At 45.7% G+C, this 18752-nt stretch overlaps 1 protein-coding gene across 1 annotated transcript in view; it reads right to left on the bottom strand.

Moving 5' to 3' along the window:
- Positions 1 to 1148: 1148 nt before the first annotated feature.
- Positions 1149 to 18752, bottom strand: part of LOC143300693 (uncharacterized protein KIAA0513-like) — a 30405-nt gene continuing 12801 nt past the window's right edge. Inside the window, exons 4-7 of the mRNA XM_076614540.1 lie at positions 9867 to 10008; positions 6420 to 6488; positions 3054 to 3148; positions 1149 to 1685 (exon numbers count right to left, since the gene is read on the bottom strand). Coding sequence (XP_076470655.1) covers positions 1639 to 1685; positions 3054 to 3148; positions 6420 to 6488; positions 9867 to 10008 — 353 coding nt within the window. The 3' untranslated portion in view covers positions 1149 to 1638. The remainder of the gene's footprint in view (positions 1686 to 3053; positions 3149 to 6419; positions 6489 to 9866; positions 10009 to 18752) is intronic.

The following is an 18752-nucleotide window of genomic DNA, read 5'->3' as shown; positions in this document are numbered from 1 at the left end:
AAGAAGTGTTCATTTCAAGCAGTCATCTTGGTCACCATGCAGACTGAAGAAGTGTTCATTTCAAGCAGTTATCTTTGTCACCAGGCAGACTGAAGAAGTGTTCATTTCAAGCAGTCATCTTGGTCACCAGGCAGACTGAAGAAGTGTTCATTTCAAGCAGTCATCTTTGTCACCAGGCAGGATGAAGAAGTGTTCATTTCAAGCAGTCATCTTGGTCACCAGGCAGACTGAAGAAGTGTTCATTTCAAGCAGTCATCTTGGTCACCAGGCAGACTGAAGAAGTGTTCATTTCAAGCAGTCATCTTGGTCACCAGGCAGACTGAAGAAGTGTTCATTTCAAGCAGTCATCTTGGTCACCAGGCAGACTGAAGAAGTGTTCATTTCAAGCAGTTATCTTTGTCACCAGGCAGACTGAAGAAGTGTTCATTTCAAGCAATCATCTCGGTCACCAGGCAGACTGAAGAAGTGTTCATTTCAAGCAGTCATCTTTGTCACCAGGCAGACTGAAGAAGTGTTCATTTCAAGCAGTCATCTTGGTCACCAGGCAGACTGAAGAAGTGTTCATTTCAAGCAGTTACCTTGGTCACCAGGCAGACTGAAGAAGTGTTCATTTCAAGCAGTCATCTTTGTCACCAGGCAGACTGAAGAAGTGTTCATTTCAAGCAGTCATCTTGGTCACCAGGCAGACTGAAGAAGTGTTCATTTCAAGCAGTCATCTTGGTCACCAGGCAGACTGAAGAAGTGTTCATTTCAAGCAGTCATCTTTGTCACCAGGCAGACTGAAGAAGTGTTCATTTCAAGCAGTCATCTTGGTCACCAGGCAGACTGAAGAAGTGTTCATTTCAAGCAGTTATCTTTGTCACCAGGCAGACTGAAGAAGTGTTCATTTCAAGCAATCATCTCGGTCACCAGGCAGACTGAAGAAGTGTTCATTTCAAGCAGTCATCTTTGTCACCAGGCAGACTGAAGAAGTGTTCATTTCAAGCAGTCATCTTGGTCACCAGGCAGACTGAAGAAGTGTTCATTTCAAGCAGTTACCTTGGTCACCAGGCAGACTGAAGAAGTGTTCATTTCAAGCAGTCATCTTGGTCACCAGGCAGACTGAAGAAGTGTTCATTTCAAGCAGTCATCTTGGTCACCAGGCAGACTGAAGAAGTGTTCATTTCAAGCAGTCATCTTGGTCACCAGGCAGACTGAAGAAGTGTTCATTTCAAGCAGTCATCTTGGTCACCAGGCAGACTGAAGAAGTGTTCATTTAAAGCAGTCATCTTGGTCACCAGACAGACTGAAGAAGTGTTCATTTCAAGCAGTCATCTTGGTCACCAGACAGACTGAAACGTTCCTTTTCCTCTTCATGCAGGCTGACATTTCTGCCCTCATCCCACAAGTCACGGAATGTCAATCACATCAGGCATGCTCACTTTTGTGTCTGGTGACTGACAGACAAACGTTTCTACCACACTGCCCTCTAGTTCTGTGCCCATCTCACAGACAGACAGGTGTACAGGTGTGTGATCAGACTGAAGTGTACATCCACCTGAAGTGTACATCCACCTGGAGGTTCAGTCTGCCCGGTCCAGCAGACACTGACCCCCCTGGGCTGAGTGGACACACGCTGCACACTGCCCATCACGGCCACTAGTCCCGCATCTTGTCCAAGTTGTCTCGCAACAGCTTCATTTGTTCTGTAACAGGTCAACACAAGTCCACACATCCAAAGGTGAGCACTCTTCATGGACGCAAAATGCACTGATCATGAAAGACATCAACAAAGCTTCTGTTATACGTAAGGGTGAACCGCAGAAAGAATCACACAATCATGAAGAGAATCACATGATCACAAAGAGAATCGCACATCCTTCAGAACCATATGTCATGGACTGGGAGCAGAATCCATAAATGTGAAAGTTCTGACAATATGAGGGGTTTTGAAATGTCTGCCATTAAAAGTTGACTTTTGTTTGGAGACCATTATCTGCAGAGCTTTTGACAACTTGTTTATGTCCTGGCTTTCATTAAGCTTGAATACAAAAATAAGACAGTTGGTCCCTGCCACTGAACTACACATGTTCCTACACCAGAATTTGTTTTGCTGTATGTGTCATGCTGGTTGTTTTATTTCCATACTGAAGGTCATGACAGGATCCCCCCCCCCCCCCCCCCAAAAGAGTTTTCATTCATTCTGATTTGAAGCTTCAGTTTCTCAAGAAGGCGTCATATACGCTACACCATATCTGCTAGGCAAATGCCCGACAGCAGCGTAACCCAACACACTTGTGAGGCCTTGAGCGCATTAAATCAAATCAAATGATGGTGCTTTCAGCCTCACAGATCACTAAGGCCATCTCAGGCCTTGAGGGCATGCATGTATGCTTGTGTACCTATCGGAGCATAATCCTCCTACAGAACCTTCCCAGAGGGCAACCCTTTTGTTTCCATGGGTTCTTTTACAAGGCGCCAAGTGTGTGCTGCACATGGGACCTTGGTTTGTCTCACCCGGATGACTAGATGCTCAGTTTGATTTTCCAGTCAAACTTGGGTGAAAGGGGCAGACTGGGAATCAAACCCCAACCCTGACGGAGACTGTTTTGGCAGATACATGTCTGAAACATTCTGCCACCTTCCTTCTTGCAATCTGCAGCTTTGACATATAAAGTAACAATCTGCAGCTTTGACATATAAAGTAACAATCTGAATATCTAACATTATAAATTTGTTCATAACCTGTACATAACAGCAATATCCAAAATGAATAAATCAAGACAGGGTCTTAATCAAATTTTACATTCAGCAATCTTGCCATGCTCAGACCATTGCCTTCAAAAAGATGTCTCCCTCACTCCAGTGCAACAACAGAGTTCTAAAGAAGGATTATTCCCTAACGCTATGCATATATTAAGTATGCATAATTAAAAACAGATCAACTTGGCAGATGTGACAGGTGAAATCAGTCAAACAAACTAGAGACATACCACAGACACACACGTCTTATACACCAGCTATGAACAAGACATGCTAAGAGAGGGACATGCACAGAGGGAGGGGCAAGTCACCTTCACTGAGGTTGGCGATGATACACTGCTTCCTCAGGAACTCCATACACAGCTCTCGACTCAAACCAAACGCTCTCATGTTGCACGCAAATGTCCTGCACACACACACTATTCCATGTCACTGTCTCTTCTTCAATTTCTTTTGAGTGCATGTGTGCAATTTCAGTTTCAGTAGCTCAAGGAGGCGTCACTGCGTTTGGACAAATCCATATACGCTACACCACATCTGCCAAGCAGATGCCTGACCAGCAGCGTAACCCAACGCGCTTAGTCAGGCCTTGAGGAAAAAAAAAAAGAAAAAAAAGGCGAATAAATAATAGATAAGCTTACACAAATAAATAAATAAATAATAACTATAATGTAAAAAAAAAAAAAAAAAAAATAAAAAAAAAAAAAAAAATAAATAAAAAAAAAAAAAAATAAAAAGTGTGCAAGCAATAAATTATTTGGTGATTTGCAAATTAAACTGTTAAAGAAAATGTAAATGGAGTGAAACTGATTTGCTCTTGGTATTAATCAATGTGACGAAATTCAGAACTGGGCAGATATAAAAACAACAACAACAAAAACAACCCGAAAGTTCATCGGACATTTGTTTCAGTGACCTGAAAAAGCTGGTTCGTTTTTCTAAATCAGGCAGGATGAACTTTGTATTGCAAGATAGAACATTTGAAAAGAAAAATATACAGGAGTTGAAGTTTGCCTTGTCTAAACTGAATTTGGGATGATACTGTTGAGAAATGAAACAAGAGGGTTTTTTAATTTCAATGTTGTAACAATGATGTCTGTTAATTTCAAAAGTCCATCAGTTCATTTTTGTGACTGGTTTTATGTGTACACTGATGACACTGGTGTTCTGACAAGCCAACAGAACCAAGTAGATCTGGGCATTTGCATCAGTGTTCCTTCAGGTAATCTGCATCCCTCATTAACACATAATTAACTGTTGAACCATAGCTGTGATTTTGCCAGCTGAATCTTTTGCAGTCATGTGTATCATTAAAAGGCCTTACTGGCATGTTTCTCTCTCTGTGTGTGGGGGTGGGGTGTGTGAGAGTGGGGGTGTTGTATCATTAAAAGGCCTTACTGGCATGTTTCTCTCTCTGTGTGTGGGGGTGGGGGGTGTGAGAGTGGGGGTGTTGTATCATTAAAAGGCCTTACTGGCATGTTTCTCTCTCTCTATGTGTGAGAGTGGGGGTGTTGTATCATTAAAAGGCCTTACTGGCATGTTTCTCTCTCTCTCTGTGTGGGGGTGGGGTGTGTGAGAGTGGGGGTGTTGTATCATTAAAAGGCCTTACTGGCATGTTTCTCTCTCTGTGTGTGGGGGGTGGGGTGTGAGAGTGGGGGTGTTGTATCATTAAAAGGCCTTACTGGCATGTTTCTCTCTCTCTGTGTGTGGGGGTGGGGGGTGTGAGAGTGGGGGTGTTATATCATTAAAAGGCCTTACTGGCATGTTTCTCTCTCTCTGTGTGTGGGGGTGGGGGGTGTGAGAGTGGGGGTGTTGTATCATTAAAAGGCCTTACTGGCATGTTTCTCTCTCTCTGTGTGTGGGGGTGGGGGGTGTGAGAGTGGGGGTGTTATATCATTAAAAGGCCTTACTGGCATGTTTCTGTCTCTCTATGTGTGGGGGGTGGGGTGTGAGAGTGGGGGTGTTGTATCATTAAAAGGCCTTACTGGCATGTTTCTCTCTCTCTATGTGTGGGGGTGGGGGGTGTGAGAGTGGGGGTGTTGTATCATTAAAAGGCCTTACTGGCATGTTTCTGTCTCTCTATGTGTGGGGGTGGGGGTGTGAGAGTGGGGGTGTTGTATCATTAAAAGGCCTTACTGGCATGTTTCTCTCTCTCTATGTGTGGGGGTGGGGGTGTGAGAGTGGGGGTGTTGTATCATTAAAAGGCCTTATTGGCATGTTTCTCTCTCTCTGTGTGTGGGGGTGGGGGGTGTGAGAGTGGGGGTGTTGTATCATTAAAAGGCCTTACTGGCATGTTTCTCTCTCTGTGTGTGGGGGTGGGGGGTGTGAGAGTGGGGGTGTTGTATCATTAAAAGGCCTTACTGGCATGTTTCTCTCTCTCTATGTGTGGGGGTGGGGGGTGTGAGAGTGGGGGTGTTGTATCATTAAAAGGCCTTACTGGCATGTTTCTCTCTCTCTATGTGTGGGGGTGGGGTGTGTGAGAGTGGGGGTGTTGTATCATTAAAAGGCCTTACTGGCATGTTTCTCTCTCTGTGTGTGGGGGGTGGGGTGTGAGAGTGGGGGTGTTGTATCATTAAAAGGCCTTACTGGCATGTTTCTCTCTCTCTGTGTGTGGGGGTGGGGGGTGTGAGAGTGGGGGTGTTATATCATTAAAAGGCCTTACTGGCATGTTTCTCTCTCTCTGTGTGTGGGGGTGGGGGGTGTGAGAGTGGGGGTGTTGTATCATTAAAAGGCCTTACTGGCATGTTTCTCTCTCTCTGTGTGTGGGGGTGGGGGGTGTGAGAGTGGGGGTGTTATATCATTAAAAGGCCTTACTGGCATGTTTCTGTCTCTCTATGTGTGGGGGGTGGGGTGTGAGAGTGGGGGTGTTGTATCATTAAAAGGCCTTACTGGCATGTTTCTCTCTCTCTATGTGTGGGGGTGGGGGGTGTGAGAGTGGGGGTGTTGTATCATTAAAAGGCCTTACTGGCATGTTTCTGTCTCTCTATGTGTGGGGGTGGGGGTGTGAGAGTGGGGGTGTTGTATCATTAAAAGGCCTTACTGGCATGTTTCTCTCTCTCTATGTGTGGGGGTGGGGGTGTGAGAGTGGGGGTGTTGTATCATTAAAAGGCCTTATTGGCATGTTTCTCTCTCTCTGTGTGTGGGGGTGGGGGGTGTGAGAGTGGGGGTGTTGTATCATTAAAAGGCCTTACTGGCATGTTTCTGTCTCTCTATGTGTGGGGGTGGGGTGTGTGAGAGTGGGGGTGTTGTATCATTAAAAGGCCTTACTGGCATGTTTCTCTCTCTCTATGTGTGGGGGTGGGGGTGTGAGAGTGGGGGTGTTGTATCATTAAAAGGCCTTATTGGCATGTTTCTGTCTCTCTGTGTGTGAGGGTGGGGTGTGTGAGAATGGGGGTGTGTGCATGTGTGTGTAAATAAAGCCTAAGAACACAAAAAAATGTCGGCCAGCTTTGCCAGCCAGGACCACTAAGAAGTGGCTCCTCTGAGTAGTTTGGCTCTTTAGTGTGGTGACATTAAAAAAAAAAAAAAAAAAAAAATCAGCACAAATATAAATGGAACTGCACGGTGTTCTGAATCACACTATGATGACTTCTCCCCTTCTTCCTTATTGTTTCACAGCTGAAAAATATCCTGGAAAATGGAGAAAAAGAAAGAACAAAACAGAACATGCAACTTACCCCAGCTGACCAAACGTGATGTTTTCCTGAAAGTTGCAGTCATCCGTCATTGTGTCATTGGCAGCCGAACTACAGATCAAGCAAGAGAAGAACATGGAATTAATTCAGCAACCACTCTTTGTGAAACGTATTGTCACTGTATCATTCATATGAAATTCAACTCTTTCTTTCCCAAAATATGCAAATGCACAGAATTAAATGATCAAATTAAAATAACTTTCATAGGTGTCCACACACACTCTGTAACAGCCTATGTAGCTCTATAAGTTGATACAGATAAAAGATTTCAGTTTATTGTTTAGTCTCCGAAATCATCAATTAGTTGATACACTACTGTTCGTGACCTCTCCTTGTGACTTCCTTCAAGAGAGGTCATAAAGGGCTTTCTCTAGCAGATACTGTTCGCCATCTATTCTGTGCCAAGCCTTATTTATCAGTATCTATTTGCCAGTGAGACCTGGTGATTGGCTGACTTATCAAACATAGAAAATTACAACTGACTAATCAACCCGGATCCAAAATATTTTGTGGTACAGTTGTCATGACTGTGTGCCATCCTGTGCGAGATGGTGAGCAAGACTTTTCAGTTTTGTGAAACACATCCAAACCTTTGCAACTCTTGATCCTGGTGCGTGCTATTCAATCTTCGCAAGTACATGCGACTAGTGGAAGATGTACATTCTGGAACCGGACAAAAAACCATGAACTACTTGATATTAGTGTCGAATGGTGGAGTGAATACAGGTCACCAGGCATTATACATAAACACTGACTTAAGCAGAGATGACTAACCCTCTCAACTGTTTAAGAAAAAAAATGGATTAATTCTTTTTTTTTTTTTAATATACTATTACCTTTAGAAATATTTTGATTTTTTTAGGAATCCTCAGACCTTCAGTTCCAATGGTATACATAAACATTTACCTACATAGCACACATACCTTTACCTGCAACAAAGTAAAATTCTGGTTTGGAAGCTGTTGTTTACAAGTTAGACCTGTTTCACACTATGGCTCATCACCTGAGACTAGTAGTGGGATTCAACATCCCAACACATGCTCAGTACATCATGTCCAGTGTAGAACTACCAAGCCACATACCCATCAAATCATGTGGCTTATAGCTCCGCTGACCACAAGGATGCCACTGCAGAGCTTAATACCAATCACTTCTTAAAACCAGCTGAAGACAACATAAAATAATGTTAGATTGATCAAAAGAATACTAAACAGACCAATTCACTTATGTCTCACATAAAAATCCAAATGAAGCAACAAACAGCAGAAAGATGACTCTAGGTAGCTGCTGCTTCTTTCACATTCACTCATTAACATGCCTGGCTTTTTAATGTATGTTTTTACCCCAACCAATGTAGTCACAATCTGTTTTCTGGAGGGGTGAATGTCAGGTATGTTCTTTCCATAACCCACCAAATGCTGACATGGATTACAGGACCTTTAACATGCGCATTCGTTCTGCATGCATATACACACAAAAGGTAGGTTCAGGCAAGGCACGAGCAGGTCAACATCTGTTGACCTGGGAGATCAGGAAAATCTCAGTCTTTTACCCACCAGGCACCATGCCCAGGATTCAAACCCAGGCCCCACAGACACAAAGTCCAGTGCTTTAACTACACAGCTGTTCCGCCCATCACCCTAGCTAGCTGAATAGGAACTTGTCTGAACAATTTTCATGTTGGACTCATGCTAGCAGAAAATGAACTGTCAGTACAATATTGACAACAAAATATCAGTTATGCACCTGGTTGTAACAAAAACAACCAAAAAAATCATGACAGCATCATCGCTCAAATTTATGATCCAGCAGTTGCACATGAACACATGCTGAAAGCCACGTGTACACACACGCATGTACCCTCATAAATTAAGAACAATAAATAATAATAATAGCAACAAATTACAAATATTTTTGCATAGCACAATAATACAAGCTGAAGCCAGCTCTAAGCCCTTTACAAATCCAATACTTAAAAGAAAAACAACAAAAAAAACACACACACACACAGAGTGAAATAGAGACATATAAAGAGTATCATAAAAGTCATACTGGCACATTCACCGATTCTACAAAAGCATGATTTATAAGACCAACAAATATATGCCCTATATTGTCCCCCCACCCCCACACCAAATTTGGTGGCCTTGCTTACCAGAATGCATTTCCGGACTGGAAAAGTTATTAAAAACAAAACAAACAAAAAAACAAACAAAAAAAACCCCAACCCCGTCAGAGCAACCAAACAATGTTAAAATTTCAATATAATTCCATAAAAGCAGTAAAAGTCAAAAAAAATTAAAAAAAAAAACAACCCATTTCAATACAAAACAGGGTGTTCATGGAGAAAGTTGTGAACAATCTGTGCCTCACATCATGCAGACCCCAGCAGTCAACCAACAGATGTCTGATATCAAGACAACCATTGTATGACACACACCACAGAGCTTCACCTTCCAGAAGGGAGGACTGTGTCTAAAACTAAAGTGTATCCTGTGAGCAGCCTCCAGGTGATGTCTCTCCTTTCCTGAGATAGAAGGGAGGCACTCCTGTCACTAGGTCCATTCTTCTTGCAAGATGAGGAAGTTTATGTAATGAGAAACAGATAACATCAGCTGCGTAGATGCATGAGCACAGACACACACACAAAGGTTCTTCTTCTTCTTCTTCTTCTGTGTTTACTCATATGCACACGAGTGGGCTTTTACGTGTATGACCGTTTTTACCCCGCCATGTAGGCAGCCATACTCCGTTTTCGGAGGTGTGCATGCTGGGTATGTTCTTCTTTCCATAACCAACCGAACGCTGACATGGATTACAGGATCTTTAACGTGCGTATTTGAGATTCTGCTTGCATATACACACGAAGGGGGTTCAGGCACTAGCAGGTCTGCACATATGTTGACCTGGGAGATCGGAAAAATCTCCACCCTTTACCCACCAGGTGCCGTCACCGTGATTCGAACCCGGGACCCTCAGATTGACAGTCCAACGCTTTAACCACTCGGCTATTGCACCTGTCACACAAAGGTTCAATGTCCCACATCCTTCTATGGCGATCAGGGCAGTGAATTCATGTGCACTGTGTCTGGAACTCAACAATGGTAGGCAGGGCCCAATCCTCTCCTTCCACCATGTTCACCCCCTTCCCCATGTCAGGTGCCCCACCCCCCACTTCACCCCAAACATGTGCATACACATGTGCACAAGCAAGTGTAATCCCTGCACACCTGCAAATATGCACATTCATTTGTGCATACAAACATGCTCAAGTATTGTATGCAAAGGTGTACAATCACACAAAAAATTATGAACACACACATATATACACATAATGCACACCCACACATTAAGACAATAAAAAAAATTAATAAATAAATAAAAAAAACAGCCATCACAACCTAAAATCCTTAATGACGGAAAACTCACTTGGTGGGCATGGGTCGGCGTGACCTTTCACACTGCACAGCATCAAAGAAGGCGGCATTCCAGAAGCGCAGGGACTGCCATATGGGCTGCTCCCTCAGGAACATGTACAGGAAGCTCTTGTCGTCCCCCATGGGACTGGGCACTGCAGACAAGGGAATCATCTGCTTCCAGTCTTCTGTTTTCAGTCCAGTCATTTGTCAGTGCCATGGTTTACCACACATGTGTTTACTTCATCTGATGCCCTCATGATGTCTTACTTTACCTTTCCTCATTTTCTCTGTCTTTCCATACAGGTCTGTCTACTCATTCAGTGATTTTATACCTTTCCTGGGTTACTCTGTTTACTTTATAAACCATTTTAAATTCGACCAAATCACGTTGCATGCACTGATGTAGCCCAGCTAACCACAAAGGGGGCATTTCAGGGCAAAGTACCCATCGCTTCTTAGTACTAGCTGACAGAAATCAAATCAAATTGTGCTGCTTACACTTAAGTTACAGCCCAGCCAACCACAGAGGGGCCATCTCAGGGCACAGTACCCACCAGTTCCCAACACTAGCAGACAGAAATCAAGTCAACTCTTGTTGCTTACACTTATGTTACAGCCCAGCCAACCACAGAGGGGCCATCTCAGGGCAGAGTACCCACCAGTTCCCAACACTAGCAGACAGAAATCAAATCAGCTCTCGTTGTTTACACTTATGTTACAGCCCAGCCAACCACAGAGGGGTCATCTCAGGGCTGAGTACCCATCAGTTCTTGAAACCAGTCAAAGAGAACACAAAATGTCAGCCAAGAGAAACCATAAATAATGTAGAAAAGTCATTTAATATGTTAAGAATCACCCATGTCTCACTCAGTCCATGCAAATTTTCAATCAAGTTTCAAATATTGAAATAATGTATAAAAAAAAAATCAAAAAAATCAAAAGATTAAAAAACTTTTTCAAATTACCCAAGTCTGGCTCAGTCCATGAAAAATACTGGGTTAAAAAAATGGATTTCCTTTGGGTAGTATCAGGACATCCTGAAACAAGGTCTTCGTGGAGCTGGCTGTAAAACTTTTGTGCCTCATATCATGCAGATCCCTACTGCCAGTAAGTACTTTTCATTTTATTCCATTCTTCATGGGCAGTTTCAGGGAAACAAATATGAGTTCCAAGCTGACAACACACACAATAATCTTGTTGACATCATAGACAATTGTATTATTCTTGATAACTGTCAGTGTTCTGTCGCACTGGCCACTCTGTATCTCAATCAGCCACAACTGTGCCAGTGCCAGGCCTGCAATGGAAGGGGACGTTGTTTACCTGTTAGACACAGCAGTCCCAAAGGGTAAGCGCAGGAAACTCTGCTCTCCATGGAAAGGACCTGGGGTGATAGTAAAGAAGCTATCAGCATACCTATACCAGGATAAGTTGCGTAATGCCGTCTTTGTTACTAACCATGATCGCATGGCTCCTTGCAGAGACAGGAAGCTGCCGGCATGGATCACGCAGCACCAGCGGAGAGCAGATGACCCAGCGGAACAGATGGAATGGTACCATGGGTCCCGAGTCAACACCACAGCTACAGACGCACTTGATATTGATAAATACAAGTACGAGTCTTGTGTACGCCCAAGGCACTGACACCTCTCTGTCTGTTCCAGGTACACGATGGAAGATTCCAGCAAGAGGACCCAGAAGCCCCCAACCAAGGGGGACCTCCCTAAGTACGCCAAGAAATTTGTCAGGAACCTCTGGCTGGACGCAAAGAAAAACGAGGAGAGGCTGGAGATTCACTTGCAGCCTCTCTGACCATGATATAGCGTATTCAGAGCTCCAGATCAACATTGCCTGCGCCAATCAGACGGTGTGCCTTGTTCCCTGCTACGGTGGAGCTGACTGGGACAGCCTCCGGGAGGCAGCACAGGAGCTCACCAACACCATCCTTGATACCCATTCCAACTTGCCAGATACTGAAGCGATCTGGACAGCCCTCAAAACAGGCATCAACGAGTGCGTTGAACAGCTCGTTCCGAACAAGAAGCTCGGAAAGAGGAGAAAGCCACTATGGCTAGATTACCAGACGCTGAGGCTCGTCAGACGTAGAGATAGAATTCACAAAATGAAAAAAACTGGCAGACAAGACCTCTATGACGCATTCAGGTCAATCAAGAGACAGGTAATAATAATAATGGTATTTATATAGCGCTGAATCTTGTGCAGAGACAAATCAAAGCACTTTCACACCAGTCATTCACACGCATGCATAACTCTAAAACTGGGGAAACTGAATACAAGGAAGAGGCAGGGAAGGGAGGCTATTTTGGGAAGAGGAGGGTTTTAAGGCCAGACTTGAAATGCTGAGTGTGGAGACTTGATGAAGTGAAAGAGGAAGTTCATTCCAACTGCAAGGTCCAGAGACAGAGAAAGAACAGCGGCCAACAGTCGAGAGCTTGAATCTGGGCATGCATAAACAGAGTGGATCCGAAGCTGATCGTAGTGAGCAAGATGGAGTGTAGAGGTGAAGGCAGCCACAGAGATAGGAAGGGGCTGATTTGTAAATATATTTACAACATAGAGTGCTGATCTTGTACTTTATTCTGTGTGAGACAGGGAGCCAGTGGAGATGTTGCAATAGAGGAGTGATGTGCTCAGATCTTTTCTTTTTGAGGACGAGTCGGGCAGCAGAGTTTTGTTTGCGCTGAAGGGACTGAATGGATGAAGCAGGCAAACCAAACAATAGAGAGTTACAGTAGTCAAGGCAAGAGAGAATGAGAGAAATGACAAGTCTAGATGTTGCGTCAACAAATGATGTTTGGATCTTCCTTCACATTTCTAACGCTGTTGTAAGGGTAGTTCACTTGGCCTTGTCAGGCTTGTCAGGTTTGTTTAGGCATCTCACCCATTCCCTTCCCTTCCGCTGTGGGCCGAACGTGAGCCGTGACTGAAAGAGGAAAAGAAGGGACCCTCGTTTTGTGCTGCAAAAACTGTACAGCTGTATATCATTGTACAAAGTACAGGAAAAGTTTGAAAGTCATTTACACCACTAGAATGCAAACACACACATTAATTTTTGTTCTAATCAATCATAAAGAACATCTTCAACAGATAACACCTCTACAAAGTGAATGTATTTTGTGTTTTGTATGTTACTAATATTTCTTTTAATGATCATTTTCCCCGATTTGTAAATCCCGCCTCTCGGAAGGCCTGATCTATATTTATCCATGGTCGCAGCATCTATCAGGGCCATGTCAAGGACGGCCTGATCTATATTTATCCATAGTTCCGGCAGCTCTCATTTTCTTTTTCTCAATTAACGAGTCAGACCAAGCTTAATACAATTTTCTGTGACATTTTATTTGTATAAGAATCAGGAAAAAATTGTTAAATCCAATTAAATTACCACTTACATGGTCACGTGAGACAGGGTTTATAATCTCTTTACCATATCGGAATATAATTTTTAGTTTCTTTGCAGCTATGACAAATTTTGATCAATTTAAAACAAATGTTCATAGCTGTTTTTATGTTGTTAATTTGTACTTTATAAAATTTTCCACAATATTACAACAGCAATGAGCACTGCCAAATCTTATTTTGGAATCGTCAGAACAACCGTTACTATGGCTCTAGAAACAACATAGCGGCTGCTATAGCAGATGAACTGGAAAGCCTTATATAAGTTGAAGCAGAGAGCTTTGCGAACTGTCTGCAAACCCAACTTTTTTTTATATTGCTGGCGCACACTGCTGACTACACCAGAGTCGGCCTTATCTAAACAACCTGTCAGCAGAGAGAGGGGGCGGCTCGTGACGAGTCATAGCACAGCGAACATGGTTTGAATGGACAGATATTTCCGGATGGAACAGGTGCAGCAAAGACTCAGGAACCAGTACTGGAAATACATTCAAGGCCTCACCTTTGAAGAACAGCTTGAGCAGCCCATTCCTATAAAACGCTTCTGGTCATTTATTAAATCCAGACAGAATGAAAACTCCGGCATCTCGCCCCTGAAAGAAGCAAGGAGATTGGTCACCAGTGACAAAGAAAAAGCCGAAATGCTAAACCGCCAGTTCCAGTAATTAAGAGCGCAGGGTCAGATGTCCAATGCCACCACGTGACCCTCAGCAGCCCCTGTCAGAGCAGTTACACGTTATGACTGCCGGCGTCAAGAGACTCTTATGTAATAACCTCGACCCCTCCCGAAACCTGGAGGGGGTCAGGCTGGTGTTCTCTTGACCCTCTCCCGGGAGGGTCACTACCTTGTCGTGGTCGGGAGGCTTAGTGGCCAGTGATCGAGCAAGCTATGTTGGCGGGGGCATCAGTGCTTCTTGGGGTTTTGCTGCTCTGGTCCCAGGTCTTAATTGACAGCCTACATAGCCATCGTAGCTGTTAGGGCTGAATAAGTGGTGGTTTTTGTACTGATGCCCCTGATAGGGCTTCCCATGCCGAACAGGTCGTGAGTGAGGCCCAAACTAAACGTGACCCACTGTCCCTTTCGCTGTTCTCTATTCTCCTTTTTACTGCCTCTTTTCTGTCCTCAGCTCCCCATCAAGCCTTCTTTTCCACATTCTTTTTTTCTCTGCGGCCTTCTTTAGGCCCGCCGTGTTTGCCGTGCGGCGCGACCTGTGATGGAGGGGAATGAGATCCTGGGGATTGAGAGAGCACGCTGCTCTCAACACATCCCTTTGGCTCGGACCTCTCTTAAGACAGGCGGCACACATTGGCCCGTGTGTGTCAATCGGCTACCCCTTCGTGGGGCTGGGTCAAGACTGGCAGTTTAGTGGCTGACGAAGGTAAACCCCGTAGTGCTCAGTTCTCTGTCCCCAGGAGCTGGGCATGATCGGGGGGGAACACGTTGGAGCTAGGCTGTTGGTCGTATATCCCTCCCGAAACCTGGAAGAGGTCAAGCTGGTGTTCCCTTGACCCTGGCCCCTAAGTTGGACCCCATGGTGGGTGGGTAAGGGAGGGATGAATTTACAATTATTAAACATGAATCCTAAACAAACACACACCCCTAAACTCGGAAAAAGGAGGAGACCGGGAACAGACGACTCAGACTCAGATTCAGAGGTCGTTGAGACCTCTGGATTTTGGCCATCGTGGCTTGTGATGGAGGGCGCTGATGACGACAAGCCCTTGTCGGCTCTCAGCCCCTTCGCTATCCAGAAGGGCTTTCAGTGTCTGGCAGGATCGCTGAAATCCATCAAGAGGCTGAGGAGCGGAGCGTTTTTAGTGCAGAGTCAAAAAGGCAGACACAGCTTCTTCTCAAGGCGACCACTTTTGTGGATAGGGCGGTGAAGGTTTCCCCTCACAAAGGTCTCAACTGCTCAAAGGGGGTTATCAGATGCCCGGAGTTGAAAGGCGTGTCTGAAGCTGAAATCAAGAGCGAGCTGTCCTCTCAGGGAGTGACCGACGTGTACAGGGTGACGGTGAGGAAGGGGTCAGACAGTCCTGACCAACACTTTCTTCCTCACCTTCTGCTGCCCGGATGTCCCCAAGGACATTCGAGTCGGATACCTGATGGTTAGTGTAAGCCTGTACGTGCCGTCCCCTCTAAGATGTTTCAAATGCCAGAAATTTGGACACGTGAGAGACCGATGCAAGGAGGAAGAGGCGTGTGGCACCTGTTCGAAGGCGGCGCACCAGGGCGATTGCGTCAGTCCAGCCCGTTGTGCGAACTGCGGAGGTGGCCACCCGTCCTCATCGAAAGACTGCCCCGCCTGGAAAAAAGAAAAACAAATCCAGAAGGTGAAGACAGAAAAGAAGATATCCTTCTTTGAGGCAAGGAAACAGGTGGAGGCCGCGTCGCCTAAGGCGTCTTACCCCTCTGTCGTCAGACCCAAGACGGTGGACGTCGCGGTTCAGACGACGTCCACAGGGACGCAGACGGACGACTTACCCACCTCGTTAGAACCGTTGGCCTTGGGTGGAGACGCCGTGTCCACCCCTTCCCATCCTGTGCGGCAGTCCTCAGGGGCCGCTGGGCGGGAGAGAAAAGCCTCGGGCGGAGGCACGTTGTCCACCTCCCGCCCTCCCCCACCCCTCGCCCTGCCTCTCGTCTGCCTGGCCCTCGGGCTGGCAGAAGTGGCCAGAAACCCCCCATACCTCCTAAACTCAAGGAGGGGAGGGTTGCGACCTCGGCGGGATCAGGAAGAGCCGAGGTTGTGGATATTCCGACTTGGTCGGAATCAGAAAAATCCAGTTCAAAAAATAGATACTCCATCTTGGCCGACCTTGAGCCACCGTAAGCAGAGGAGCAGGGGGTAGCGATGGAATAGGCTGCTGCTTTATTTTTTTTTTAACCTTCTTAATGGCAGTGATCCACTGGAACATCCGGGGGTTCAACGCCAATTTCCAGGAACTCCAGCTGCTTTGTCGTGCTTTGAAACCTTCAGTGCTGGCGCTGCAGGAAACTCTGCAAAGAGATGGCAAGGTTTTATCTCTCTCTGGTTTTAACTCCGTTTTTAAACCCGCTCAACCGAAGCAAGAGGGATTGACGGGAGGTGTCGCTCTTTTTATTCGCAAGTCCCTTTCATACAGTACAGTTCTTTTAAGCACCCCTTTACAGGCGGTGGCAGTCAGAGTCACACTTGAGAAAACCATCACTGTCTGCTCTCTGTACCTTCCTCCTGCCGTCCGTGTTCTGAGGCAGGACCTCATGAACCTGGTCGACCAGCTCCCACGTCCGTTTTTACTGTTGGGCGACATCAATGGACACTCCCCTCTCTGGGGTAGTGAGATGACATCAGCCCGAGGTCTTCTCTTGGAAAACCTTCTTTCCGACATGGACCTGTGCTGTCTTAACGACAAGTCTCCCACTTACCTTCATCTGTCCTCTGGAAAGCTCTCGTGTTTAGATCTGTCGGTCTGCGATCCATCGTTGGTCCTTGACTACAAGTGGAAAGTGCACGACGATCTGCACGGGAGTGACCACTTTCCTGTCGTCCTCCGCCCCACAGATGGAGAAGGTGACTCTCTGCCTGACCGCCTGAACTATGACAAAGCAGACTGGAGTTTTTTTACCACGAAGATAAGAGCGGAGCTGCAGGAAGAAACAGTATTGAAAAGCAAGGACCCTGCTGACACTCTGACTCGGATCGTTTTAGATTGCGCCAAAGCAGCAGTCCCATCGTCTACCTCCAAGCCTCAGGTGCCAAGAACGCCCTGGTTCAACGTGGAATGTCGGGAGGCCCGTAAATCTCGGAAGAGAGCGCAGCGACGCGTCTTTCTGAGACCGGAGACCGATAGCGTTCGAACCCATCAACAGCTGAGGGCGAAAGCCAGGTATGTTTTTAAAAAGAGCCAGAGGAAGTCATGGAGAGATTTTTGCTCTTCCTTAACCTCTAACACACCCAAGAAGAAAGTGTGGAGGGTTTTAAAAAGAATTAAGGGCAAAAACGTATGCCCAACCTTTCATCATCTTAAACTTTCAGACGCTCTGGTCACAGAGAAGAAAGCAGTTGCCAATTTGCTTGCCTCCACAATTGAACAGAACTCGAGATCTGCTAACAAATCTGCTCGGTTTCTTAAAACCAAAAACCTGTCAGAAAAAACACCATGTAACTTCTTTTCCAACAACACAGAGAATTACAACCTTCCTTTCACAATGAATGAACTTAAATCTGCCCTTCAGACCTGTACGGATTCCTGTCCAGGAATGGATGAGGTCCATTATAAACTCTTAAAGCATCTTCCCCAAACCTGTCTGGACACCCTGCTTAAAGTTTATAACCACATCTGGGTCACAGGCTTTTTTCCACCCTCCTGGCGGAAAGCCCTCATAATCCCGCTGCCGAAACCGGGAAAAGACCCCTTGAACCCCTCCAACTACCGCCCAATAGCAATGACCAGCTGCATCTGCAAACTGATGGAGAAGATGGTCAACGGTAGACTGATGTGGAAACTAGAGACTGACGGCCTTCTGGCGAAAGAACAGTGTGGTTTCCGCAAGCATCGCTCTACCGTTGACCATCTGGTTCGTCTGGAAACCACTGTAAGAAATGCCTTTGTAAACAAACAACATGTGGTGGCCATATTTTTTGACTTGGAGAAAGCTTACGATACCACCTGGAAATTTGGAATTCTCTCGGACTTGCACAAGCTTGGCTTCCGAGGACACCTGCCTCAGTTCATCCACAATTTTTTTACAAGACAGACAATTCCAGGTGAGAGTCGGCACCACCCTGTCCGACATTCACGAGCAGGAGCTGGGTGTCCCGCAAGGGAGCATCCTGTCGCCGGCTCTTTTCAGCATCAAAATTAATGACATTGTTCAATCCGTTCAGAAGGGATCGGACAGCTCGTTGTTCGTGGATGATTTTGCCTTATATGCAACTGGCAGCACGTATGCCAGCATCCAGCGACGGCTTCAGCTCTGCGTCAACAAAATCCAGTGTTGGGCAGAGGAGAATGGCTTCACATTTTCGTCCTCCAAAACTGAATACATCCATTTTCATAATTTTCGCCAGTTCTATCCAGACCCTGAAATCCGTCTGGGAAAATCCACCATCCCGGCGGTCAAGGAAGCCAAATTTTTAGGGGTCGTCTTTGATCAGAAGCTGAACTTCCTCAGCCATATTAAACAGCTGAAAGTATCTTGCCAAAAAGCCCTGAACATCATCCGAGTTGTGGCACACACGAACTGGGGTGCTGATAAGAGAACTCTCTTGCACCTCTACAGAGCCCTGGTCCGGTCCAAACTGGATTATGGAAGTGTAGTATACGGCTCGGCCAGACCGTCTTACCTGAAACTGTTGGACCCTGTACACCACCAAGGGCTCCGTCTCAGCTTAGGTGCTTTCCGCACCACCCCTGTGCACAGCCTGTACGCAGATGCGGGGGAACCGCCTCTCTCCAACCGCAAACTGAAGCTGACCCTAAACTATTATTT

The sequence above is a fragment of the Babylonia areolata genome, chromosome 26, assembly GCF_041734735.1.
Source record: "Babylonia areolata isolate BAREFJ2019XMU chromosome 26, ASM4173473v1, whole genome shotgun sequence".
In the NCBI taxonomy this organism is placed as follows: Eukaryota; Metazoa; Mollusca; class Gastropoda; order Neogastropoda; family Buccinidae; genus Babylonia; species Babylonia areolata.
This window is presented reverse-complemented; position numbering and strand designations above follow the sequence as displayed.